Source organism: Panicum virgatum, chromosome 3K (genome assembly GCF_016808335.1).
Source record: "Panicum virgatum strain AP13 chromosome 3K, P.virgatum_v5, whole genome shotgun sequence".
Taxonomy (NCBI): domain Eukaryota; kingdom Viridiplantae; phylum Streptophyta; class Magnoliopsida; order Poales; family Poaceae; genus Panicum; species Panicum virgatum.
In genome coordinates this window covers 6966520-6994398 of record NC_053138.1, presented here as the reverse complement: position 1 = coordinate 6994398, position 27879 = coordinate 6966520, and the positions used below count along the sequence as shown (strand labels likewise).

Genomic DNA, 27879 nt, shown 5'->3' with positions numbered 1-27879 from the left:
CCAACCAAAACAAGAGATGAATCCGCAGAATACCAAAGACCGAACTCAGGAGTAAACTTGAGGTACTTGAAGATGTGTTTCACCACATACTTGTGGGAGGTGCGCGGCGAAGCCTGATACCGCGCACAGAAGCCGACACCGAACTGAATGTCCGGCCGCGTCGCCGTCAGGTACAGGAGGGAGCCGATCATGCTCCTGTACTCCTTCTAGTCCACCGCCGCGCCGTCCAAGTCTGCATCAAGTGCCGTCGATGTGTTGATCGGAGTCGGCTGAGGAGACAAGTCACTCATGTCGAACTTCCGCAGCAAGTCCTTGGTGTACTTGGCTTGATGGACAAACGTGCCCTGTGAAGTTTGCTTGATCTACAGCCCGAGGAAGAACTGTAGTTCACCTATCATGCTCATCTCGAACTCCCTGGACATCTGCTCAGAAAACTTGGAAACAAGAGCGTGAGAAGAGCCACCAAAGATGATATCATCTATGTAAATCTGAACCAACAAAAAGTCAGAGCCAGAGTGCATGAGGAATAGGGTTTTATCAACACATCCCATTTTAAAACCTTGAGCAAGCAAGAAATTTCTAAGTCTATCGTACCAAGCTCTAGGCGCCTGTTTCAAACCATAAAGAGCTTTCTGAAGTTTGTAAACCCGGTTTGGAAACTTTGGATTTTTAAAACCAAGGGGTTGTTTCACATAAACTTCCTCTTCAATAAAACCATTTAAGAAGGCAGATTTCACATCCATTTGGAAAACTTTAAAACCCTTGGAAGCAGCAAATACAATAAAAATTCAAATCGCCTCTAAGCGTGCTACCGGTGCAAAAGTTTCCTCATAATCAATACCCTCTTTTTGGCAAAACCCCTGGGCAACAAGACAAGCCTTGTTCCGCACTACCAACCCATCTTCACCTTGCTTGTTCTTGAAAACCCATTTGGTTCCAATGGTGTTACATGCAGGCGGAGGCTCGACCAAAACCCAAACTTGATTCCTTTCAAAATTTTCGAGTTCCTCATGCATGCCATTGACCCAATTGGAGTCAGAAAGTGCGTGTCCAACATCTTTGGGCTCGAAAGAGGCAATAAATGCTGAATGAGCAAAGCCAGCGATACTTGTTACCTTGGACCGTGTGACTCACTCGTTGAGGTCACCTAGCTTCTATTGAGGTGGATGACGACGCTGAATGTGTCGCGGTGCTTCCCTTGTCGAAGTCGCCTCCTCCACAACCAAAACTAGTGTCTCCTCAGATGCAGCTGGTGAAGGCTGAGTCACCTGCTCGATCGGCCCCCGGGAAGTAGATGTAGTCGGGTCGGGGCCGTCATCATCGTCCGAGCTCGTGGCAGAGGCAGCTGGGTCCACAGCACGTGTGGTAGCCTCAGCATCACCCTCCGTAGCTTCTTCCTCCTCATCTTCAAAGATGGAGGTGCCGAGCTCATCATCTCCTGCAACTTCAAAGACAGAAGAATTGCACGGTGCAGTCTCGTCGAAAGTGACTTCACAAGTCTCTCTGACGATGTTAGTATCAATAATCAACACACGGTAAGCTCTAGAGTGAGAAGCATAACCGATAAAAATTCCGTCAGACGATCGAGACTCAAACTTATCAAGATTTCCTTCCTTCAGCACAAAACACCGGCAACCGAAAACTCTGAGATGGTCAACACGGGGCTGGCGTCCAAATCACAACTCATAGGAAGTCTTGTGCATGAAAGCACGCAAGAAAATGCGATTGGACACATAACAAGCGGTGTTAACCGCCTCAGCCCAGTACTTTCTAGGAGTCCTATGCTCATCGAACATCGTCCTAGCCATCTCAACCAGCGTCCGATTCTTCCGCTCTACAACCCCATTCTGCTGTGGAGTGTGGGGGAAGAATACTGGTGTTCAAGACCTTGATCACTGCAAAAGGTGTTAAAATAAGCATTTTTGAATTCTGTGCCATTGTCACTGCGAATCGCTCTCATGCCATGGGGTAGCTCGTTTTTCAATCTCAAGATCAAGTCTCGAACAAACTCGAAAGCCTCATCCTTAGTTCTCATGAAAAAGACCCAAGAATAGCGAGAAAAGTCATCCACGATCACAAGAACGTACCACTTCCCACCATTCGACATCACCCGAGAAGGACCAACTGTGTCCATATGTAGCAACTCTCCAGGGTGAGTGGTCATCACTTGATTAATTAGCGGATGAGAGGTGGCAACCATCTTCCCGTGGCGACACGGATGACAAACAAGATCCTTCTCAAACTTCAATTTGGGCAATCCTCGGATTAGGCCAAGTGAGCAAAGTCTCGACAACAAGTCAAAGCTCAAATATCCAAGTCTCCTATGCTACTTCCACAAATCAGAAGAAGGACCATCCAACAAGCAACAAGGAGGACCAAGAGAAGGTCCAGAGAAGTCAACCAAGAAAACCCGATCGCGAGGTAAAATCCGGCAAACCAAATCTCCTCTGGAATCTAAAACACGAGAACAACCCTCCTTGAAGCGAACTTCAAACCCCTCATAAAGAAGTTGCGAAACAGAGAGCAAATTGAACCCAAGGTTCGAAACCAAAGCAACTTCTCTCAGGGTAAAGCGATCGGAAACACGAACATCGCCAATTCCACGTACCTTTCCTCTTGCATTGTCCTCGAACACAATGTACTCCTTTGAGCGCATCGGGGTGAGGCTGGAGAACCATTTGTCATTCCCGGTCATATGGCGCGAACAACCGGAGTCCATGATCCACCTGTTCTCCAAGCCTCCAACCTGCACATCAGTAGCGAGACAAAGGGTGAGAAAATGTCTCAACACTGGGGTTAGCAAAGTGTGAAGCAAACCAGCGTCGAGCCATTTGCTCTACAGAAGGGTTAGCATGATCAGGTAAAGCGTATCCCCTGTCCCGTCTACCACAAGGCTGACGACCACCACCACGAGGAAAGCGTGGTGCATCGTAACCTCTTCCAAAGCCTCGGTCCCGTGGTCCATAGCCGAACTGAGGACGACCAGGAGCACGACCGGCAAAGCGACCACCCGCTGGAGCATGGTAATCGCCACCGTCTCCCTGTCCTCCCGCTACACGGCGCGCCCTAGCATCTTGCCTACCACCACGCCGAGGAGGACCATGCACTTGAGCAGAGTACATGTTCGAGTTACGTCTCTCCTGCTCACGCCTCACAGCCCGCTTCCTCCTAAAGCAAAACTCCTCCAAGTGACCGTCTCTGTGACAGTACTCGTAGTGGTACCTCACCTCTCTCTTGGGAGGTGGAGGCCCCGCCTTTGGACGGGGAGGAGCAGCCCTCTTCTTTTGGGTAACCTGGACTGTGGCAGCAGGGAGCGTATCGAGGGGATTCCTCAGCTCATTGGGCTTTGGAACCCAAACCTGCTTCTGTGGAGGTGCTTTTTGTGGTTCTTTCAGCACACCATCCACGGGGTCAACAAGCGAAAGCTGCGTGCTCATACTAACAGTGTTTAGAGCACTCGGAACTCCAGCAGCCTTGCCGATCTTACCATACATCATGTCAAAGTCTGACTTCGTGTAGGTGTAACCGACCCCAAACCCATCACCACGCTTAAACTGCTTGATCATCATGCCCAACTGCGGCTCACTACTAGAAACCCAACTAAGAATCGCCCTAAGATATGTGTTCTCATTCTCGAAGTTGGCTTTCTCTACCGCAAAATTATCCAAATCGGAAATCAGACCAGGGCAAACATGACAACCAAAGACTTAATCAAGGCGTTCTTCTCATCTAGCTCCGAGCTAAGCGTGGGACAAAGCTTACAAGCACCAAGCAGAACAGGCCTAGACCTAAGCTCCTCTAGATCATACCCAACAGGAGCAAACTTAGACTGCAAAGAAGCTAGATCAGACTTAAAGATGGAACACTCATCACATTCAAGCACATCACTAACGATGGGAGCGTCCTTGGCCAGTTCAAGCTCATGCTTGGCCCTGGCTAGCTCGTGAGATACGTCAGCCAGTGAGATCTTGGCAATATCCAAGTTCGCTACGTTCTCATAATGCTTGGCACGGAAAGCAACAATATCATTCATGTGAGATATGCAGCCAGCGCACACATCCTCACCAGATTTCTCTCTAGCACAAGCCAGCTCAGCCCTAAGTCGCTTATGCTCTCTAGCTGCTTCCTTAAGCAACTTTTTCTAATTGTCGAGAGCGGCGTACAACTCCCTAACCTCAGTATCAAGCATGTCCACCTGGAGACGCATGAGCACCATTTGCCTCACCCGCCAAGGTGCAGAAACTCTTGCGCTGACCGGCCGCCAAGCAAAGGCCGATGAAGCCGGTGGCTTCCTTGTCCTCCTTCTTGTCCTCCTTTTTCTCCTTCTTCTTCTTCTTCTCCTTCTTCTTCTTCTTCTTCTTCTTCTTCTTCTCCTTCTTCTTCTTCTTCTTCTTCTTCTTCTTCTTATCATCGTTGTCGGAGGTCGGTGAAGAAGAGCGGTCGGTGTCGGAGCTCTTGTCCAGGTCGCTGAGCTGCGCCAAGAAAGCCTTCTCCCGCTTCTTGGCCTTGTACTGGAAGCGCTTTTTGAGCGACTCCTTGTCGAAACGCCCTCCCTTGTCCCGGTCACGACTACGATGCTTGTGGCGCCGACGCTCCATGTTGGAGCCACCCTCGTCGCGTTCGCAGTGGCGGTAGTAGTTGAAGTTGTTGTTCTGGCCACCGCCGGACTTCTTGGGGCAGTCGGCGACGAAGTGGTTCGGATCGCCGCAGTGGTAGCACCCGGGGTTCTTTCTCCTCTGCCTGTTGTGGTAGATACGCTGGAAATTACTGATGAGGAGGCACAAGTCATCATCGCCCAATGTCTCCAACTGCTCATCTGTAACAGAAGGCAAAGAGGCAAGAGAAAAGCCAAGAGCAGAGTTAGCGTTAGAGCTCGATCCACCTGGGCCAGTCACAAGAGCGATGCTCTTGGAAGGAGGGGCACCATTGAACTTGGCTCGTGTCTGGTTATCCACCTCAGCAGCCTTGAGCTTGCTGAAGAGCTCATTCACAGTCTGAGTCTCATAGCCTGCAGACTCGATGATCGTGTTCACCTTGAGATCCCACACAAAGCGGTCAAGTGCGTAGAGCAACTTGAGAGCCTTCTCATGCTCTGTGTACTCAAGGGCATCAGCAGATTTGTTCGCACTGACTTTGTTCACAATTGATTGAAACCGACTGAACATGTCATCAATGCTCTCACCCGCCCCCTGTGTGAAGTTCTCATATTCACGCCGGTGAGTCTCGAAAAGCCTAGCCTTAACCTGAGGTATGCCCTCGTGGTAGTTCTCAAGGCACGTCCAAACTTTGTGGGCTTTCTGAAAACCTTGGACGCGTGAGAACTCCGCACGAGAAACGCCAGCGAACAAGACATTGATAGCCTTGGCGTTAGCCTCGTGCTCAGTCACTTGAAGAGGAGTGGTCCGAACAGCAAACACCTCGCAAGCCTGGTTCTTGGTTATATCACAAACCTCAGCTCCCATGCTTTGCAAGAAGGCTCGCATGCGAACCTTCCAATAAGCATAGTACTCACCGGAAAACACAGGGGTCTTCCCAAGACTTGCCATGGTCGCCAAGTGATTTTTGAACCGGTTAGGGTAATGAAAACTTTAACCAAGCTCTGATACCAATTGAGAGACCGAAAAGGCGACAAGAGGAGGGGGGGTGAATGGGAGCCGATTAAAAATTCTCGCAAGCAGAAGTTCGGCCTATGATCCCAAGTGCGCACCCAACCCTGGATTCCTAGGTGAAGTGTGGAATAGCTATAGAGGAGCTACACCAACACAAAACAGCCCTAGGAACAAACGAGAATAAATGCGGAAGCAAACACGAAGAACATCACAAGATTCAGCACGGTATATATCACCCGTTGATCTGACGTACAACGACTTGAGTACGCCGATTTAACCGATGATACGGAGCCTGCAGCACGCTAAAACAGTGCACCGGTTAAACCGACAAAATCGACAATTAACGCCGGTGCAGTTGTCCAGAGAAGCAGCAAAACACCGTAGTGAACACCGGTTAAACCGACGTGCACAGGGAGCACCTCGTCGGTTAAACCGATGCCCAGAATAGGACTAAACCCAGAACCACTCACCCGGTTAAACCGATGAGGGACAAAATGAACTCGTCGGTGCAACGGTTCAACACCCAGAGATGCTGTCACGAAAACAAATACACCGGATGATCCGGCGTTGTTGCAGCGGCGCAACAGAGAAGCATCGGTTCAATTCGTCAAAAACCCTAACAGCCGAAACACCTACTCACCGGTTGATCCGATGAGTATATGTTTAAACACGTCTGTTCATCCGGTGATAGGGAGAATTCTATTCGAGTCCAGAAACATTTTTCCAGCCCGCGTCCTATGGAAAACTCGATGATTGGAGGATCAAATCAAGTCCAAAGGAGCTCAAATTTTGGGGAGATGAAGATGATGACTTCAAGAACACATCCCCAAAAGATTTCAACGAAAGTCCTCACGGATTAAGAGGAATCAAAAGAAATCGGAGCAAGAGCGTGGTTTTCTCTAGAATGCAAAAACTTCGATTCGTGGAGACTCGTGATTCCGAGGAATTTAGCACTAGGCTAGATGGATTAGAAGTACCCCAAGGAGTCACAAAATCATCTGGAAACCACCCTCAATCTCATGCACAAAGAACACAACGGGAGAACCAAAATTCATCACACAAAAGACATTCAAAGTACAAGATTGATTCAAATTCAAAAGCCCCGAGGGCACAAGGAGGAGAGGGCCTCCTTTCCCGATCAATCGTAGTACAAAGTCTCAAGAATCATAGCCCTAAAATCTACTCCTATGAAGGGGAGGAGAAGAACAGGGAGGAGGAGACGCCAGGGGAGGGGGCGACTCGTCTGGGCACCAGGGAAAAAGAGAGGGGGTGAGAGGGTATTTGTAGTGCCCACGCAGGGGTCCAAAATACCCTTAGACTTAAACTAGAGACTAAAACGCCCGTAGGGGCTAAACCGGAAATATATACATGATCTCATCCGTCGGCCAAGGTTCTTTCTTCGAATCGAAGTTTTCTCCGCGATGCCGCCACGTAGATGAAGATCCGGTCCGCGAAACCCGGGTAGGTGGGCGGTTTTGAGAAAACCGCCAAAACTCCACGCGCGGGAAGATTCCCGCCTCCACGCCGTGGCCCTGGACGCCGTTCCCGCCTCGGCCTTCTGACGGCCCTAGACGCCGCCCGACGTCCGTCACCTCCTCGCCCGCAGCGAGGCCCTAGACGCCGTCGACGCCCGTTCCTCCGCCCGTCCCGAGACCGACGCCCGTGCCTCCACGACTTGGCACCTTCAACCGCCGTCCGCCAACTTGGTTTTGTGGCGCAAACTAAGAAACCCGCCTTCCGTCGGCGTTTGCGACCTCGATCCAGGAGTGGACGCCACAGCTGCCGCCCGGCCCGAGCTCCGGTCCCGGCTGCCCTTCACTGCCGTCCACCGCACTGTCCATCGGCCACAGCACCTCCACGGCAGCTATCCGTCGACACTCGACGCCTGTGTACCTGCAACCAAACACCAAGCACACGATCACACCGCACGGTTGACAATTCAGTCATCACAACCAGGAGTGAGTACTCCACATTGCTCACATACATGTGTGTGCATTCAGCCTACCCAAATACTCCTTAAGATGTATCGTTTTTTTTAAAGACCAGGACATTGACGTGCCCAGGATTCATTAATAAGAGAGTAGAGATTACAAAGCGTCAGAGGCGCCAAAGCAACTTCTCACCTAATCAGAGTGCCGTAGGTCTAAATAAAATACAAGGATTACTCGCAGAAAATATGACCAACTAAAGAGTCAAAATGTTAAGATATATCAAGTGCCCTTAAAATAAAATAAAAATAATAGGCTTTGTACCTTTCTATTAAAAGCATGCATGTTATTGATTAGGTGCCGTTTACGTTAAGCAATCAAGTCTCAAGTCCCAGTTTTAGCTGTCCAAGATGTACTAGTTAGTAAAAAAGTTAATCATGCTTAGAGAAAAGACAGGGAGCTCGGAGATTGATTGGAGTAGACATATGGAGCAGGAGTATTCAAATGGGGAGCACAGACGGTGCCCTATAGCTATCATATCCCCGCCCTCTCTCTATCTGAGCTAGTCTTAGCTTGGCTAAGCTGTAAGCAGGCACATGGTCCACCTACTACCATGCGTACCATGTATGTGCTAATAATCAAAGAAAGGATTGCTATAATTTGGCAAAGGCTTGACTCGGGTGTACTAACAGTCGTCAGAAGGCCGCCATCTTCTTGATAGCAATTTGGAATAATACCTAGTCATCTGATGATCTCTGTTTGTTTATTTTATTATTAGGTAGGAGTATTAGTATTAATCAGTACCTATATGTGTCTCTATATTTATCGAGGTATTTATCATTTCCAATCGAAAGAACAAAAAAACTTGTAGATCTGCATTGTTATCCCCTTCTCTCTCTCAGCCTTAGGTGACCATTTAGCTAGGCTCCCTCTCCAAGCTTCTCGGTAGAAGCAGGAGCTCATGAGGTTCAGTATGAGCAAGTCCCAATACAAATTTTCAGCCGGATTTTAGGTTCAACTCGATCGGTCGTATTTTGGCTGCTTGCCATTCATTCCTCAGGAATTCCCCTCATTCCCGAAATATAAGGAAAGCTTGGACTTTAAAAGTGCTAGCCTGTACTGCGCTAGTAGCCATAATCTTATTTTAGGAGAGTAATTTCTAGGGCTCCATCTTTTCGGAAAAAAAATTCTAGGGTTCCATGCTTGTAGGCTGTATTTTCCTTAATCTAAAAAATACTTGTAGGCTGTAGACAGAGCTCGAGCAACACATGGCCTAAGACCTACTAGGTAGATAGCGTAGGTCGTGGATGTACTCCACTGGCTAGCTACACTACATCAGTATGTTAAAATCTGCAGCACATCAGACAAAATTCTCAGTTGAGTCTGAATGCACACCCCTATAAATATTGTTATTGACGAAGTACCGTGTCTCGTTCAAGCTTAGTCTTGACTAATGATTAGGGCACTGACTGATGACTAGTCTCAAGTCTGATCAATCAAAGCTGATTAAATTACTGATTTTTTTGAAAGAAAATTAAGTTACTGATCTACCGAAAAGGAAAATATTGGTGACTTCTGGCTGGTGCTGGTTTGGTGTGAGAAAAAACAATACAGCGAACAGAGTGAATAAAGAACAGCTACCGGTAGCAGCAGGCTATATCATTCTTGAGCCTAGATTGACTCCCGATATGTATATAGTAGGGGGCACTTTGAACAGGGCTGCTATGTACAATATACATGTATAGCAGCCAGGTACGGTCATCGGATCCTTTACTTATTGCCAGTCAATCAACCTCTGCTTTGTTAAATCTTGTTGTAGCCGGCGCTTTCTGCATACTCTGTCTTCCAGGTCTAGCAGAATATTATGGTTCATCAGAAAAACAAATATATATGAAACACACACATGGTATTTCATAATTCAAACTTCAGAAGTGAAATAAATTAAACGAAGCATCATCGACCCATATGCCGATGATGGCTTAGCACAAAGATTGTCTGCGTACATGCAGAGTTAGAAGCCAAATGATTAGAGTTAATGAAGCTTCATTCTTTTTCTTGGCAGCTCAGCTGGCTCTAGTCCATCTTTTTTTTTTGAAACGGATGCTCTAGTCCATCATGATGCGCTGCTGCTTGCAGTTGCAGGAGACACTGTGTGCAGTGGTGGCTCATTTCCTTAAATATTCCATTGCATTGTGTTGTAAGCAGCCGCAGATCAAACAATATGGACACCTACACATAAACAGTGAAGCTGGCAGCTACTCTAATTATTGCTAATTGGTCATGTTTTCACACAACTCATTTTGTGTGCCCCTCGACAGGTCAGTAATTAATTCAGCTAAATTAGTCTTACTCGCAACACGTACACACATGACACACCTGCACATACATTATATACACTATTATTCATTCAGTCCTGGCCTGCATCCACACGCTACTACCTATATACAGGTTTCATCATTCTGCTGCTGCATCGATCTCCTTGCAGAGACCTACCTAGCTTTCATTGCTACATATAGCAGGCCACTCGTGCTTGCGTTGAGAAGTGAGAACCACATCAACCAAGCGAGATGGATGCGAAGAAGCCTTACGTGATCGTCATCGTCGTGCAGCTCATCTACACCGGCATGTTCGTCGTCTCCAAGGCGGCCTTCGACCACGGCATGAACACCTACGTCTTCATCTTCTACCGCCAGGCCGCCGCATCGCTCCTCCTCCTGCCTATCGCGCTTCTTCTCGAAAGGTATGCATGCTAGCTAGCTTGCATATGTACAGTATGTAGCCTCTTCTTGTCGATCTAAATTCGTAGCTGCTGCTGAAACGAAATGAAACGGTTCTGAAATTCGAGAGGTGTTTTGTCTGCAGGAAGAATGTGCGTTCCCTGTCGCCTATGTTGCTCTTGAAGCTCTTCTTTTTAGCCTTAATCGGGTACGGTATTTATGCTTTGATCAAACTAACTAGCTAGGTAGCAGAGACATATAAATCTTTTATCTTTTTTGTAGGATCACGTTTAGCCTAAATTTGTACAACGTGAGTCTGAAGTTCACATCCGCCACCGTGGCGTCTGCGACCACCAACGCCATGCCTGTCGTCACCTTCTGCTTCGCGCTGCTGCTAAAGATGGAATCGGTGAAGCTGAGGAGCTCCTCGGGCATAGCCAAGCTCGCCGGCGTGTCGCTCTGCCTCGCCGGAGTCTTCGCCATCGCCTTCTACGCCGGCCCAGCGCTGAGCCCTGTCAACCATCACCGCGCCTTCGCCGCCTCCCACGCCCCGGCCTCGACTAGTAGCGCTCCAAGCAGGATGACATGGATCAAGGGGACGTTCCTCATAGTCCTCGCCAACATGGCGTGGTCCCTCTGGATCGTCCTGCAAGGCAGGCTGCTCAAGGAGTACTCCAACAAGATGCTCGTCACGGTGACACAGTGCGCGTTCAGCGCTGGGCAGTCGTTCGTCGTCGCGGTGGCGGCGGAGAGGGATTTCTCCAAGTGGAGTCTCCGACTAGACATCAGCTTGCTCGCCGTCCTCTACACCGTAATAATCACTTGCTTCGAATGATCAAGGTTTCCTTATCATGGTGACTGTTCAATTAAATTGATGGTGTGATCTCGATCTGACAGGGGTTCGTGGTGACGGGAGTGACGTACTATCTGCAAGCATGGTGCGTGGAGCTGAAAGGCCCCGTCTTCTTCGCCGTCTGGACCCCGCTCTGCTTCGTCTTCACAGTATTCTGCTCCTCATTCTTCCTAGGAGAGATTGTCCACCTCGGCAGGTAATAACTATCTAGACTATTGTTCAGCTAACTAATGAGTGATAACCTCAAAGGACAGTGAATAAGTTGGATGCGTATACTGATCTTTATGGATGGGTTCATGGACCTGAGGATCTTCCTCTTTTGCTGTTCTTGTTACAGTATTGTGGGGGGAATCCTGCTGGTTGGTGGCCTTTACAGCGTGCTCTGGGGTAAGAGCAAGGAAGCAAAAATTGCACCTTGTGGCATGGTGAATGCAATGGATGATGAGAATGGTCATCATAAACCTCAAGAGAAGGAACCGACAACAGCATCAATAGTTGAACAAGTGTGATGTAATGATGATCACACAGTTTCCATCTTAGCATAACCCTTACTTAGCTATATATTCATCAACATAAATATACAAATAGGAGAAAGAAGCACAGGAAGTTACCACATTCGTAGAAAGTTTCACGCTATATAGAAGAAAAAAAAATTAATAGAGATTCACGCTATACCCAAAAATGAAATAGAAAATTTCCCAACCATTAAAATTTTCTACTGATCAGATCCAAAAATGTAGGTAACAAGCCTTTCTCTCCTAGATCGTCATTGCTATTTCCAGGCTCAAGACGATCGAGGCGCACCATCGCTAGTAGGCAAAGCCAGGTGTTCCTTGCACTGCCTGTAGCAAAATGTCTTTTTATTGATTTATATTTATGTGATTTGAAGCGTTATTAGTACTATGTTTCTTTGGAATGCTTTTAGCAGCCAAGTTGTAAAATCTTGCAGCATGATATTAAGAACATGTTGCCTCTAGTCTATCTAAATGTGTTACTGTTACATTTCAGTGTTACAAAGATATTCCCTATTGTTTTTGTAGTTTGTTATCCTATCACAAGAGAGTTAAAAAGTTATGGCACAAGTCAGCTGTGGTGCCGAGTGTCAAATGCTCTTGTTTCTACTTGATGTTCTCTTGTTGTACTCCATCAAATATGTTACTGCATTGACTGTTAGTTTGTTGTGCTTGTGATAGTGAACGTGTTTATGTATTTGTTACACTAAAAATGTTTCCTATCTTAGGTGGTCCTCTGTTTTGCATCATGAGTTGGTGGGACTTAGACAACCATTGTTTGCTTCAGTTATGAGTTCTTATGGCCTAGGAAAGTCCAAGGCTGGCGTCTGTATCAGACGTTCAGACCCCAACCAATTGTCCAAAAAGTAAGACTTATGTGCTGTACATTTAACTACCACGCATAGGGAACAATAATTGGAGTTTTTTCTTCAATATATGAACTGATGCGAACATAACGCTTGAACTTGCTTCATGAAAAGACCTATGCTGCCCGAGTATATTTTAATTCAAACAGTAATAAGTACAATCATTACTTTTTTTGTATTTTTCAAACGCCATAAATAGTTTGGTACTATTGAGACCTCGGAAAAAGAACAAAGAGACTATTGAGGTAACTCCCTCCATTTTTTAAGTGTTTTGGGAGAAAGTCGCAAATAATAAGTGTCGTATTTTGGTCTGCATGCTTCAGTTAAGTCTTTATGCATGCAGCTAATGAATCAGTAGCGCCACCAGTGATTTAGTAACGAAGTAGGAAGTGGCTTGCATGCAGCCATACAGGGAGAGAGACAAAGTATGTGTCATTCGCTAAGTACAAAGCCTAATACTCACAGTTAATTTTATCTGCACTTGACCAAATACCACACTTAAAACAAAGGGATTATAAACTCTAGACACCTTGAAAAATAACATCAACAACTGCACACTCTGAACCAATAATGAGTGATTCACTGGAAACCATTTGGTTAACTCCTCCTGGTCATGTGAGGTCGTTTTTGTGATTATTTGCATGCTCAAATTCAAATTAAATAGAGAATGAGAAGCACTAGATTTTCTATTGGTGACAAGGTCATATTTAGAATCCTTTGTTTTAAGTAGCTACTAGCTTTAAACAGATCTCGAGGAACACATGGACTAGCTAACACACAATACGTATAACTTGCTTACTCGGCCAGCCAGCCATAATACTATATGATTGTACCAGTAATCAAGAAAGACTGAGTGACTCAGTCTAGATGCACACTTTTTGAATCCTTCAAGTGTTACTTATGATTGACTAGACTAGTCCCAAGACTGGTCAAGTAAAATTACTTGACTGATGCATGAGCCGGTCACGGCGGTTCATACAATTTTTTTTCAGAAGGGGAAATTTCATTAATATCAAGTAGTGTTAAATCGAGGTGATACAATAGTGCTTGAATAAATTCCCAGCCTCTGCTAAAAAAGCGCACAACCTAGCAAAATATGAGAAGCAACAGACACCATAATGACTATCAATCCTTAGACTAGACGGCCACCCATATGCATGGATAAAAAAAAATCCTTGGTCATTTGTGCCAATTGCTGAGAGACCACTGCAACTAACCCCTGTGTAGTTGGCCTCAGCCAGTGCATACTATGGTACCATATAACAAATTTCTTGCAACCACCGTTGATCCATCGCTCCACACATGCATTTGTTTCGGCGAAACTAGTATGATTATAATTGATTGACAACTACTCGCTGCTGGTTAGAGCTTTGGATAGCCCATCACGCCATCAAGATCGATTCGGACAACGATGTCAGAGTAATTATTGCTCCTTCATTTCCTATTCATCAGAGTTCTAGAATCCATACCGTACCATGGAACACTCAAAAAGTTTGACTGCCTTGTTTAGTTGCTCTTATAAACTTTTTAAAAAGAAATATTTTCACATTTGAAGTATTAAATATAGATTAATTATAAAACTAATTACAAAACTCGTCTATAAACTACGAGACGAATTTATTAAGACTACTTAATCCATCATTAGCACATGATTACTGTAATAATTTAGTGTCTAATTATGGTCTAATTAGGCACATTAGATTCGTCTCGTAATTTACAAGAAAACTATGCAATTAGTTTTTTTATTTCATCTAGATTTAAAACTTCATGCATGTAAGATTCTTATTTAATGTGATAGTTTTGGGATTTTGAATTTTGCACAACGATCAAGTAGCAATACAAGAAAATAGGTTTTATAAAAGGATAGCTTCACTATACACCACCCATAAAGCTGTAAACACTAGTAGGCTGTCAAGTTCAGCTGTGGAAACTGTTAAAGATCATGCAATAATAATAGTCTAAAAGAAGGAAGCCGGTAGCAACGCTGAGGCGTGACGATTTAGACTACAGCGATTGGACTGCAACAAAGAAGCGACGTGATAAATTCCCCTTTTCCTTTTCCTGCCGGCTTGACAGCTTTTTCTCCTTTCTACGAATAGACGAAAGAAGCACACTGATATGTACCACTGCACCTAAATGTCTGGCCTGTTATATCAGGTTGTATTATTCAGAGTTGCCATGCATCTGAGCTCACATAGTATCTGACAGGACTTGCTTCTGGTATCTAATTGGAAGGTAGCACAGCTCATCCTTTGTTTTTCTTCCATCTTAGAGATCTCGCTAGCTACTAGCCACACGTGATACACAGCATCTGTTGAGAGCGGGAATCCGTGGAGATGGAGGCAAAGAAGCCTTACGTGATCGCCGTCGTCATACAGCTTATCTACGCCGGCATGTTCGTCGTCTCCAAGGCTGCCTTCGACCATGGGATGAACACCTTCGTCTTCATCTTCTACAGAATGGTCGCCGCGTCGCTCCTCCTGGTCCCTATTGCGATTACCCTCGAAAGGTAATAACCTGCAGACACCTGATGAAAAAAGAGTAGAATGAATGAACCGGTGTTTCCACATTAGTTAACTTCTTCAAGGGATCATTTGCAGGAAGAACGTGCGGTCCATGTCCCTGTGCCTGCTCCTGAAGCTCTTCTTCTATGCCTTGATCGGGTATGACATCTTCAGATTCAGATTGTGTTTTGGAATCAGTTCTGATGAGATTTACAAGTAGTGGTACGGTAGCAGCAGTGATCCAGTGACAAAATTATTTATTCTAACATTACAGGAATACATTTAGCTTGAACCTGTACAATGTAAGCATGAAGTTCACATCGGCGACGGTGGCATCTGCATCCAGCAACTCCATGCCCGTCATCGCCTTCTGCTTGGCGCTGCTGCTGAGGATGGAGGTGGTGAGGTTGACGAGCCTTTCCGGCAAGGCCAAGGTCGCCGGCGTAGCGCTCTGCCTCGCCGGCGTCTTCGTCCTCGCCTTCTACGCCGGGCCGGCGCTGAGCCCGGTGAATCCCCACCGCGCCTTCGCCGCCGCCCAGGCCTCCAACAGCAATGTTCCGAGCAGGATGACGTGGATCAAAGGAACGTTCCTCATGGTCCTCGCCAACGTCACATGGGCCCTCTGGATCGTCCTGCAGGTACGCCCTCTAGACTCCAAGCATCCCAATCTTATTAGTTTTCTTCTGATCATCGGTCACGTGGATTCCACATTGTTAAAGATATGTAAATGTAAGGGCACATGCACATCAGTTTGAGACTTTGAGTTGAAAAAGAACAATAGAAGGCAAATAATTTGGTTAGGTACAATAGTGACATATTGTAAGTATAGTGGGATATGGGGTCTGATTTTAACATCGTTTTCAATTAAAGATGATCACATCACCTGTTGCTTTTCTCTTTTAGCATGTGCATTAAATGCGATAATGACCTTTTTAGGGCAATACGATAATGACCTTAAGTAGTGCCACATCACCAAAACGAAAATGTCCAAATTACTCTCTTCAAGTATCGTCAAAGTCCGGACAACCCCCTAAAATATTTTTTAGTTCAATTTACCCCCTAAACTATGTCATTTGGTTCAATTTACCGCTTAGTTAAATTTATATATTTTTTATTTATCTATGCAAAAGCGAAGTCTTGAGTTAAAATTTTACAGGACGATAATAGACATCATAACACATTTTAGAAAAATATGTCAAGAATTTGTTATCATTATTTTGATAGGGTGCAATATTTAATAATAAATTAACCCTTATGATACAAAATTATAGAAAAATAATGATGGAAAATTCAGAATATATTTTTTTGACATAAATTGTGATGCCCACTACAATTCTGCAAAGTCTTAAATTGATATTCTGCTTGTTTATGGAGAAATAAAAAAGATAAATCTATTGGAAAAAAGGTAAATTGAACCAAATGACATAGTTTAGGCGCCAAATTGAACCAAGAGATAGTTAAAGGTGTTATCCGGACTTTGGCCATACTTAAGGGGAGTAATTTGGACCTTTTCCTAACCAAAATTTCTACGAATAATCGTCCTATCCCCATCTAGTGCAACAAAAAAAAAAGTAAGCAAGAATGGCTAGAAGTCTACCGAGTAGTTCACTGCTGAGGTTTTTCACTGACAAACCTTTTGAAGCTTACCATTTCCCCAAAAAAGAAGTTATTTACTGAAGCAAAGCATGGGTCAAGAGCTGATTATTTTGTTGTACCTCTGATCAAATATTGTTATATTTCTGTCTATGCAGTCTGCACTACTCAAAGAGTACCCCAATAAGATGCTTGTTACGGTGACACAATGTGTGTTTAGCACAGTGCAGTCGTTCGTCGTTGCAGTGGTGGCTGAGAAGGATTTCTCCAAGTGGAATCTCCGGCTGGACATCAGCTTGATCGCCATTTTTTACACAGTAGTGCTTGGCATGCTATGTTTTTATTCTTTTTCTTACTAACTAGGATCAAAGTTCATGCTCAGTTATGATAAAAAAAAATTACTAGTTGCCTGCTTTGCTTACTCCATGAATGGATGCCCACCTGTTTGCCGGTGGGATCTGACAGGGTTTTGTGGTGACGGGGGTGTCCTACTACCTACAAGCGTGGTGTATGGAGATGAAAGGCCCAGTGTTTCTAGCAATGTGGAACCCACTCTGCTTCGTCATCACAATATTCTGCTCCTCTTTCTTTTTGGGAGAGATTGTCCACCTTGGCAGGTATCTAATTGGTGTTTGGATGAACTGATCATAGGGCGATAGATACATGAACCTTCATTTCCTGTCTGAATTCTCCTTCATGGCTGCAGCATTGTGGGTGGAGCTCTGCTGGTTGGCGGGCTCTACTGCGTGCTGTGGGCTAAAAGCAGGGAGACCAAGATCGACTTGATGAGTAGCATGGCGAAGATGATCGATGGAACGCAAGAAGATGAGGGACACAAGAAGAAGTCACGGGACCAGGACGGGGGCAACAACAACAAAGTGAAAGAGGAACCAACACCGACGTTGGGGGTTGAACAGGCGAGATTAGGATTCAGTCAATCAAGGGCTAACTCTTGATCGATCGATCGACCGACGTCTGCATGTGTATAGATTTATCAAGAATATGGGCATATAATTGTTAACTGAATCATCGGCGCCAAACTAGCTCAGTGCATCACGAGTTTGTGTGATTGTAAACTGACCAGCTGCATGATTACATGAGTATTCCCCTACCTTGCTATAAGCTGCGGCTGGTGGCTAGTGCTGGTTTGTTGCGAGAGCAAATTACTGTTGGCTGGCTGGTGGTTGGTGCTGATTTCGAGTGAGAGAAAAATATTGTTGGTTGGCTGGAGAAGCAGCCAGCAGAAAAGAGTCCAGACTGATGTGAATGTTGGCATGGTGTACTCTGATGGCTTAGGATATGCTGCTGTGAATGTTTGATTACTGGGCACGAGGCTCTGAGGCAGACAGAGAGTCAAGACTGTCAGAGAGAGGCTTGCGGCCTTGCCATGGTGATCGATTCACACCCCACTCACGTGTTGATTGCCGATTAACGCAAAGGAAGTAAACTCACTGTCGGCGACTGAATAGGTCGCATCATCAGATCCCACGAAGACAGATGGCGAAGAATAAAATAAGACGACTTGAAGAAACCTAAGTCTGCAATCACGCACGGAGATTCGCCTGCCGCCATGGACGACGGCAGCAGGAAGGCATACGCTGCTGCCATCGCGAGGGACCGAATAGGCGAGGGTGAATGGGAGCCGATTGAAATTTTTCTCAACTCGGAAATACGGTTTAATATCCCAAGTATGCACCCAACCCTAACGTCCTAGGTGAGGTGCGGAGTAGCCATAGAGAAGCTACACCGACACAAAAACAACCTTAGGAAAAGCGAGACAAAATGCGGAATCAAACACGCAGAAGCGATAGAGAACGCACGGTATAACTCACCGGTTGATCCAACGTACGGATTTGAACAACATCGGTTCAACCGATGAGACAGAGCCGGCAGCAGAGAAAAGCGAGCACCGGTTGATCCGACGTAGAGAGTAACAAAGTGTCGGTTCAACCGGCGATACTACACCGGATGATCCGACAAAATCGTTCACGAGCGCCGGTGTAGTTGTCCAGAGGAACACCAAAACGAGATGTGCTGAGCACCGGTTAAACCGATGAAAACAAAACCCTAGCATCGGTGCAGTTGTCCAGAGAGACTGCAAAACGAATCGCACTGAGCACCAGTTGAACCGACGTTGACGAACTTCTATACGCCGGTGCAACGAGCGAAACAGCAGCAGGGATTGCTGGTGAAGCTTCACTGGTTGAACCGATGCATGTGGAACCAATGCACAGGTGCAACCAAGCAGAAAGGCCAAAACCCTAAAATCCAAAACTTCTACTCATCGGTTGATCCGACGATCTTGATCTCAAGCGTCGGTTCAACCGGCGATACCGAAAAACCCTGCCCGAGCAGAACTGGAGTTTCACAGCCCGTGCCCTTTGAAAAACTTGACGATTGGAGGATCAAAACAAGTCCAATGGGGCTCAAATTTTGCAGACACGATCACAAAGACCTTGTGAACATACCCACCAAAAGAATCGACGAATCACTCCATTGTTTGGGAGGAATCGAGGAATTCCCGGGCATGAATGGGGTTTTCTCAAAAACGCAAGAACGTCAATTCGAGGGAGCTCATGAATCCTAGTGATCTTGCACTAATAAAATCGGTTTGGATCCATCACAAAGAGCTCGGAAAGCCACCAAAATCTCATGCTCCAAAACTCGTCAAACCAAAAATGAAAGTCATCACACGAGAGGAAAACGACCCATTGAATTTGACACAAGATCGAAACCCCGGAGGACACAAGGAGGATAGGGCCTCCTTTCTCAATCAAATTCAACACAAGGTCTCAATAATCCATGGTTCAAATCCTACCCTAGAGAAAAGAGGGAGGAAGAACAGAGAGAGAGGGAGGAGGCGCACGGAGGAGAGGCCTCCAGAAAAGAAAAGCGCACCCCCTTGCTGCTGCCCTCCTCTCCCTTTTAATCTTCTAACCTCCCTGGCTAAAGACTAAACTACCCATAAGAGCTGAAATTAAACTAGAAGGCCCATAGGGACAAAACCGGAAAAAGATACAAGGACTCATCCGACGGCCAAGGTTCTTTCTTCGAGTCGAAGTCTTCTCCGCGATGCCGCCGTGGGGATGAGGATCCGGTCCGCGGTTTTTGGAGGGTCCGCGAAACCTGGGTAGGTGGCCGGTTTTGAGAAAATAGCCAAAACTCCATGCGCGGGAAGATTCCCGTCTCCACGCTGTGGCCCTGGACGCCGTTCCCGCCTCGGCCTTCTGACGGCCCTAGACGCCGCCCGACGCCCGTCACCTCCTCGCCCGCAGTGAGGCCCTAGACGTCGTCGACGCCTGTTCCTCCGCCAGTCCCGAGACCGACGCCCGTGCCTCCACGACTTGGCGTCTTCAACCGCCGTCCGCCAACTTTGTTTTGTGGCGCAAACCAAGAAACCCGCCATCCACCGGTGCTTGCGCCCTCGATCCAGGAGTGGATGCTACAGCTGCCGCCCGGCCCGAGCTCCGGTCCCGGCTGCCCTTCACCGCCGTCCACCGCACGGTCCATCGGTCACAGCACCTCCACGGCAGCTCTCCGTCGACACTCGACGCCCGTGTACCTGCAACCAAAGACCAAGCACACGATCACACCGCACGGTTAACAATTCACTCAGAATGCAAAAACTTCGATTCGTGGAGACTCGTGATTTCGGGGGTTGTAGCACTAGGCTAGATGGATTAGAACCGGTCCAAGGAGTCACGAAATCATCAAGAAACAACTCGTCATCTCGTGCACAAGATTCGACCAAGGAAAATCAAAATTCGTTCAAACAAAGCACAAGATGGATGAACTCAAATCGAAAACAAACGTTCGGAGGGCACAAGGAGGATTGGGCCTCCTTTCCCACACAATCTCAGTACATAGTCTTCAAAAATCCATACCTCTAATCCCTAGAGAGGAGAGGGAGGAAGAAGAGAGGAAGGAGACAGGGGCGCCTGGGAGGAAGAGGGCGTGTGTCTGGTCTGGTGCGCAGGAAAAAGAGAGAGAGGGTGAGGGGGAAGAGAGATATTTATCCCCCACTAACTCTAGACTAAAAGACTAAACTACCCCTAGACTCTATTAGACACTAGAAAGCCCGTAGGGGCAAAACCGGAAAAAGATACAAGGACGGTCGAGGTTCTTTCTTCGAGTCGAAGTCTTCTCCGCGATGCCGCCGTGTGGATGAAGATCCGGTTCACGGTTTTGGGGGGTCCGCGAAACCCGGGTAGTTGGCCGTTTTGAGAAAACCGCCAAAACTCCACGCGCGGGAAGATTCCCGCCTCCACGCCGTGGCCCTAGACGCCGTTCCCGCCTCGGCCTTCTGACGGCCCTAGACGCCGCCCGACGCCCGTCACCTCCTCGCCCGCAGCGAGGCCCTAGACGCCGTCGACGCCGGTCGCCTCCGTCAGTCCCGAGACCGACGCTCGTGCCTCCACGACTTGGCGTCTTCAACCGCCGTCCGCCTGCTTGGTTTTGTGGCGCAAACCAAGAAACCCGCCTTCCGTCGCCGCTTGAGCCCTCGATTCAGGAGTGGACGTCATAGCTGCCGCCCGGCCTGAGCACCTCCACGGCAACTCTCTGTCGACACTCGACGCCCGTGTACCTGCAATCCAAAGACCAAGCGCACGATCACACTGCACGGTTGACAATTCACTCATCACAAATAGGATAGAGTACTCTCATTCCTCAAATACAAATAACAAATGGAAGCAGATTCCTGCTGTCCAAATTGATAGATACAACAGTAGAGCTATATGCGACTAATAAAAAGATTAAGCCATCTTGCTGTTTCCAAACAACTTGGTTACCTGATAACATGTACCAGTTTTACCTGAGGTTTATTTGAGACAATGCAAGCAAGTAGAGCTAGCTAGTACACATCTACAAGCAAGTGAATATCCCTGCAAGAAACGTCGTCATCAACTAAAACGGACATAACAAGGGGCATACACGACTACGAAAATGATTGAGCCATCTTGCTGTTTCCAAACAACTTGGTTAACTAACTAGAATAGCCTCTTGGTCCTAATTAAATGCTACCCAATTGACGTACTACGCAGGAACTTGTCGCTTACGGTGCTGTTTGTTTCAGCAGTTTTTTCAGCCCCTATCACATCAAAATGAATCTTACCATTTAGGAGTATCAAATAAAATATGTTTATAATTTTTTTGACAGATGGGTGCTAAACTGCTAATTCGTGAGACGGATATAATGAGCCTAATTAATTTATGATTTACTACAGTAATGCTACGGTATCCATTCGCTAATTATGAATTAATATACCTCATTAGATTTGTCTCGCAGTGTAACCCAGGATTCTGCAATTAGTTTTATAATTAGACTTCATTTAATTAATACTTCTAAATACTAAGATTTTTTTTGACGTGACATGATTTGAAGTTTAGCCCCTAGAACCAAACAACCCCTGGTTGCCTACCAATTTTCGGGAACTGATAAATTGTCGGTTACCTGCTAAGCTGCACTACTTTAATCCAACTAGCGACATTGACAGACTTTTAGTCTTGAGCACCATGATGAGAATTTCTACTGTCTGTAGTCTGTACCTGATAACTCACGGCAATAAGAGAGAGTAGTGACTCTACCCGCATGCACCACTACACCTCTACTGTTTCAAGCAATTGCTCACGGTGGTGTGACTGTGATCTGGTCTTGCTAGTCAAATTGTAAAAACCACATCAAGTCAGTCAACTGGCCGGCCAGCATGCGACTCCACTCCAGACCGAGCAGCTAGGTAGCAGAGCAAGTGCGACGATGGGCGCTGGGAGGAAGACGAGGCCGTACGCCGTGGGCGTGGCGATCCAGGCCATCTACGCCGCGACCATCGTGATATCCAAGGCGTCCTTCGACCAGGGGCTCAGCATCTTCGTCTACATCCTCTACCGCCAGGCCGCCGCGTGTCTGCTCCTGCTGCCCGTGGCCATCCTCCTCGAAAGGTGCCTCCATGATTTCAAGCTCTTTGATTGCCATGGTTGCTCATGCTTCAAATCATCGAGATCCGGCTCTCTGCTGCAGGCGAAACGCGCCGCCGATGACTTTCCGGCTGCTGCTCAAGATGTTCTTCTACTCCCTGGTCAAGTATGTATGTCGAGATCTTCACGATACTGGATGATCAAGCTACTGGCATCATCATGTCAGTAGATATATGTCAGTTGACCCAAGTTCTGATTGTTGTTGTTCTGATTGCTATAGCACACTGGGGTCATGCCTGTACAACACCAGCCTCAAGTACACCTCCGCGACAGCAGCGGCGGCGATATGCAGCTCCATCCCCGTCATCACCTTCTTCATGGCCTTACTGCTGAGGTAATAGCTGCAAGATGGTGATGGGGACAACTATCAGCACTGCCAGGATCACTAGCTGCTACACTCTGTGATGTACTATATATGCAGGATGGAGGCGGTGAAACTCAAGAGCTCGCCGGGGATGGCCAAGGCGGCCGGGATCACGCTCTGCCTCGTCGGAGTCCTGGTCATCGCACTGTACGCGGGGCCGTTGTTGAGCCCCCTGAACCACCACCGTGTCCTCGCCGATCACGGCAGCAAGCATGTTGCGGGAGCACATGGTGCCGTCTCCAAGGGCCTGTGGGTTACGGGGACATTTCTAATGCTCCTCGCCTGCGTATCCTGGTCTCTCTGGTTCATCTTCCAGGTCAATCAATTCCTCCTCCTCTTCTTATGCTGCTTCTTTCCTCAGTGCTTCAGGGGGAAAAAAATAGACAGAAGATCATCGTCAGTGATGGGTCTATATATGAATTCTGGAACATCAAATTTTCTGAAAGAAATTTGAGAAGAAAAGAACCCTGGAACGAACTAGATAGCAATATATCTATCAATATAGTTGCATTCATTGATACATACGTACAGGGGCTGTTGCTCAAGGAGTACCCGAACAAGCTGCTTGTAGTCCTGATACAGTGCCTCTTTGGCACAATCCAGTCGTTCGTCGTCGCAGTGGCCATGGAGAGGAGCCATGGATTCTCCAGATGGAAGCTTGGCCTCGATCTCTCCTTGGTCGCGGTTGCATACTCCGTACGTCATCATCTCTTGTATTCAGTCGCTCCATCAATCAGCTGTAACAACCATATATGTTCATCGTTCATGAGATGCAGGGCATCGTGGGGACAGGCGTTTGCCTTTACCTACAGACATGGTGCGTGGGCATGAAAGGGCCCGTCTTCCTCGCCATGTGGAACCCATTGAGCCTGCTCCTCACCCTGCTCTGCTCCTCCCTCCTAGGCGAAACCATCCATCTTGGAAGGTACATACCTGTAGTGACCATAAATTGTTCAGGTGTTGATAGTAATAATATCGAGATCTTTCAAATGACACCGAAACGATCTCTTCTCCTTTTCTTCAGCGTTCTAGGTGGGATCCTGTTGGTCGGCGGGCTTTACAGCATGCTGTGGGGGAAAAGAAAGGAAGAAACTCAATTGGCGATGCCAACAGATCATCATGAGGAGCAGAGTAGCAAGGAGAAGCAACTTTATGCCAAAGAGTGTGAGACTAAGGAGCCGGCATCATCAGATCAGCAAGTGTGAAGAGAATGAACTAACCAAGAAATCTGTATCATGCTCAATCGCCTCGGTGGCTATATCAGGCACCGCGTATTAGGGAAAAGACTGCAGTTTTCCATCAAGGAACGCCTTCCATGAGACTTTGTCCCTGACTCTGGCCATCAGAGAAACTTTCCTTGACAGTTTTGGCTTAATTCATTTCCTGACAAGGTATGCAGTCATGAAAAACCAAGCATCAGCGACTAGTGAACAAGTGTGTTGGAGCGGTCCCACCAAGGCTGGCTCACTATAATCTTGCTCATGTACTAGGACACTAGGTAATGTGCGCATCTGATTGCTTGTAGATTGACCAGCTGCTTGACGACGAGTATGCTACCTTGCTATCTGCTAAAAAAATATTTAGCATACTGTACTCTGATGCTTTGGCAGCAGCATGTTTGATTACTCTGCACGAGAGAGGCTTGGCGTTGGTTGTGCCGATCGATTCACACCCCACTCCCGCGTTGGTAATAATGAGTGATTACTAATGTATCACTGTTAATTATTCCAGGCTTAAGCGCATAACCAGTGCACATCTCAGTCCATATGCAGATTTGATGCTTAGTCTGCCCATATGGTGCCTACGTATGTGCAGCAATCTAGATCATTTACAAGAAATGATGAAAGATCTCCATCCTAGCCAGGGCATGCCTGTTTGGTAGCACTCGCCTGTTTTCCTCCAAAGCAAAATTCAATGGTAATAGGTATTTGTTTGGATTGGAAGATTTGATGTTGAGTCCATACTATATACTGGTCTGTTTATTATGGAGATGTTGCTTGGCTTGATTAGTGTGTCCATCCCAATAGGTCTTCTCATCAACCGCTCTCCTGTTCTACCCACTGACCACTTGTGAGTTGTGAGAGGAAACAGAAAAATACACGCAGATTGACAAAAGTGGGCATGTACTATCAGCAAACTCACTATTCCGGATCTGATCGTGACAAACTGTGGCCAGAAACTGAATTAGGCATCAAGTTAAATTGCTTGCATACGAAGAACTGGGAATAAGATACCCAAATAGATTCATCCAATCTTAATGTGGAAGTAGCAACTAGCCGAGTAATGCAGAACACTACTACAAAATTCTATTTTGCGAGGCACTTAAAAAAAGGCATCGGAGGCGGGCACTTTAAAAAACCGCCTCGGTTAATGCCTGCGATTAACCGAGGAGGTAAATTTTTATTAACCGAGGCAGTTAAAACAACAGCCTCGCAAAATATATTAACCGGGGCGGTTATCTGATTTACCGAGGCGGTTAGAAAATCCGCCTCGTAAAATAGATTAACCGAGGCGGACTTATATAAGGTGTCCGCCTCAAAAAAATCCGGCCCATCCATAGCCCGATTAGAAGCCCATTCCGGCCCAAAACTTGGTCACGGTATATAAACACAGTCGAAACCCTAGCCCCCAATCAACTCATTTTCTTCTCCGCCATTCTCCCTCAGCCACTCTCTCTCCCACCGACACCTCTCTCCCTCTCTCTCCCTCTGTGTCCCCCACCGGCGCACAGCAGCTCGGGCCAGGGCGGGCGCTCGGCCACGGCGCGCGCGGGGGCCATGGCGAGCGGCGGCAGGGCAGGCGCTCGGGCCATGGCGGCGGGATCCGGAGGCGGGCAACGGCGCTCGGCCTCCCGACTGCGGCGCGGCGGGCGGGCGCGCGGGCTATGGCAGCGGGATCCGACGGGCGCGCGGATTCGAAGGCGGGCAGCGGCGGTCGGCCTCCCCGACGGCGGCGCGTCGAGCGGGCGCGAGGCGGCGGTGCTCAACTTCCCCGACGGTGGCGCAGCAGCCCAGATGGGCTCGGCGGGCCCCAGGGAGCGGCGGCGGCGGCGGCCGATGGGCTCGGCGGCCTGTGATGGGCTCACCGGGCATTTCTCTATTTTTTTTATTTACCGAGGCGGGCACCAAACCGCCTCGGTAAATACTCCATTTACCGTGACGCATGCTCAGAGGCGTTTCTCATGCCTATCTCGGAAAACCAGTTTTGACCGCCTCGGAAAATATTTTCTGTAGTAGTGGAAGGAGGAGAACAGAATGGTGTTACTTTGCTTCGATGAAATGAAAATGGGCAGAAGTGTGAATTGAAATGTCATGTGTGAGCAGTGGAAAGAACAAGTACCGTATGACACTTTGTTAACTATTCCTACTTTTGCAAACACATGAAAATGGATAAAGCTAGATAGTCGTTGACATTGATTCCAGTGGTACTGTGGTATACACTACATCGTTGTACACTGAACATATATCAATAACTCGATCATTTTGTTGTACACTGATCTGTTCAGTAACTCGAGGTAAGGACACAGAAAGTGTATTTTTCGTTGGATAAAATAAAATAGATAATTGGTGTGAATTTGCTTGCTGAATGGATTTTACTAGGAGAAAATTCTCTGTAAAGCCCTGAGACAAATAACACTTCCTTCTATGACCCTAGAAAGTTCAAACTCTCTTCTTTAGCCCTATTTTTATCTTGCTTCCCTCCCTGTCGTGAGATCTCTAGTCAAATCTCAGTTAAGTGGCTGTGAAAAAATACCCCAAACTCCCTCTGAAGCTCCCGCGCTTCTCCTCCGCTGGTGGAGCTCCGGCCGGCCGCCGCGCTCTCCCCTGCTCTCCTACGCGCCCTGCTCTCCCCCGCGCCGACCGCCACGGGCCTCTCCCTCTTCCCAGCGGCGGAGCTCCGGCCGGCCGGCCGCGGCGCGCCGCTGCCTCTCCCCAGCGCCCGACCGCCGCGCGCTCGTTCCTCTCCCCCACGCCGGCCGCGTGTGCGCTCGTGCCCACGTGAACCTGAGCCTGCCGCCGGCTGCACGCGTCCCACTACAGGGGCCTCCGCCACCGCCCACGCGTGTCCCAGGGCCACCCGACCGTTGGACACAGCAGATCCTCCTTGCCTTAAGACGCGGCGCGCCCAACCCACCCAACCCAGAGATCATCGTGCTTCGACCCTCGCCTTGCCATCTCTGCTTCCCTTTCCCGACTCCAATCTCACATCGAACTCGGCTCTTTCCCCAGGAGATCGTCTCTTTCCCTGTTTCCTCCCCCCACACAAAGATCCGTTCTCGGACCAAGAAACCTCTGCTGCCATTGCGGAGCCGGCCAAGAACGACGCCCACATCGTGGAGATCCCGGTCTCCGTCGACGGGGGCGAGGCGGAGGCAGCCCGGGCCCTCGACAAGGCGGCGGCGGCGGCGGATGCGAGCGGGCCCACCCGCTCGGGGAGATCGCAACGAGCGCAGGCCACCTGCTCCTGCTCAAGCTGTGGCAGCGGGAGGAGGACCGCCTGGGCCGCAGCGCGTGCGCGCTGGAGGTGCGCATGGACGCGGCGCGCCAGGACACCTTCTACCTCTGCGCGGCATTCCTCGCCTTCCACAGCCTCGCCCTCGCGGTCCTCTTCGTCGCGTCCGTGGGCAGCGCCGGCTCCTCGATCGCCGCCGCCGCCGCCGGCGGAGGCCCGGAGAGCGCCACGTGCAGGAGGTGGTGGGCGCCGTCGTCGCTATCCCTGGCGGCCTCCCTCGCGCTCGCCGCGGCCGTCCCGCTGCAGGGTCCTCCGCCACACCCCGCGCGTGTCCCAGGGCTGCCACCGCCCGCGTGCCTGAACGAACCACTCTGCGCGCGTGTCCTGGGGCTGCCGCCGTCCGTGTGCCTGAACGCGAGCCGCCGCCGTCCGCGTGCCTGAACGCGAGCTGCCGCCGTCCGCGCATGTCTGCTCCAAGCGCGAGCCGCCGTCCGCGCTAGATCGGGGG

General features: G+C 48.1%; 3 protein-coding genes, 1 long non-coding RNA gene and 1 pseudogene across 5 annotated transcripts; 4 read left to right on the top strand and 1 right to left on the bottom strand.

The window, feature by feature from the left end:
- The first annotated feature begins 9987 nt into the window (after positions 1 to 9987).
- Positions 9988 to 12209, top strand: LOC120697174 (WAT1-related protein At5g64700-like). Its single transcript, XM_039980314.1, has 5 exons — positions 9988 to 10277; positions 10400 to 10462; positions 10537 to 11065; positions 11152 to 11303; positions 11445 to 12209. The coding sequence occupies exons 1-5, from the start codon at positions 10105 to 10107 to the stop codon at positions 11614 to 11616; spliced, it is 1089 nt and encodes a 362-aa protein (XP_039836248.1). The 5' UTR covers positions 9988 to 10104; the 3' UTR covers positions 11617 to 12209.
- Positions 12210 to 14555: 2346 nt separating this feature from the next.
- On the top strand, positions 14556 to 17704 carry LOC120697171 (WAT1-related protein At5g64700-like). 2 transcript variants are annotated; one of them, XM_039980312.1, is made up of 7 exons: positions 14556 to 14720; positions 14794 to 14994; positions 15086 to 15148; positions 15264 to 15627; positions 16741 to 16899; positions 17048 to 17199; positions 17289 to 17608. In XM_039980312.1, the coding sequence occupies exons 2-7, from the start codon at positions 14822 to 14824 to the stop codon at positions 17536 to 17538; spliced, it is 1161 nt and encodes a 386-aa protein (XP_039836246.1). In that variant the 5' UTR covers positions 14556 to 14720; positions 14794 to 14821; the 3' UTR covers positions 17539 to 17608. The 2 variants fall into 2 exon arrangements, with proteins under 2 accessions (XP_039836246.1, XP_039836245.1); XM_039980311.1 differs by having other exon boundaries at positions 14556 to 14994; positions 17289 to 17704.
- Positions 17705 to 22199: 4495 nt separating this feature from the next.
- On the top strand, positions 22200 to 24249 carry LOC120697169 (WAT1-related protein At5g64700-like). The gene is made up of 7 exons (XM_039980310.1): positions 22200 to 22519; positions 22599 to 22661; positions 22776 to 22889; positions 22977 to 23235; positions 23451 to 23615; positions 23696 to 23844; positions 23944 to 24249. Exons 1-7 carry the CDS (start codon positions 22338 to 22340, stop codon positions 24122 to 24124), a joined length of 1113 nt encoding a protein of 370 aa, XP_039836244.1. The 5' UTR covers positions 22200 to 22337; the 3' UTR covers positions 24125 to 24249.
- LOC120697170 lies at positions 23166 to 23854 on the bottom strand. The gene is made up of 3 exons (XR_005684381.1): positions 23726 to 23854; positions 23449 to 23656; positions 23166 to 23282 (listed from the first exon to the last, which is right to left on the bottom strand). It is a non-coding gene; the product is annotated as an uncharacterized LOC120697170 (long non-coding RNA).
- Positions 24250 to 25729: 1480 nt separating the features above from the next.
- Positions 25730 to 27812, top strand: LOC120700540 (annotated as a pseudogene).
- Positions 27813 to 27879: the final 67 nt, after the last annotated feature.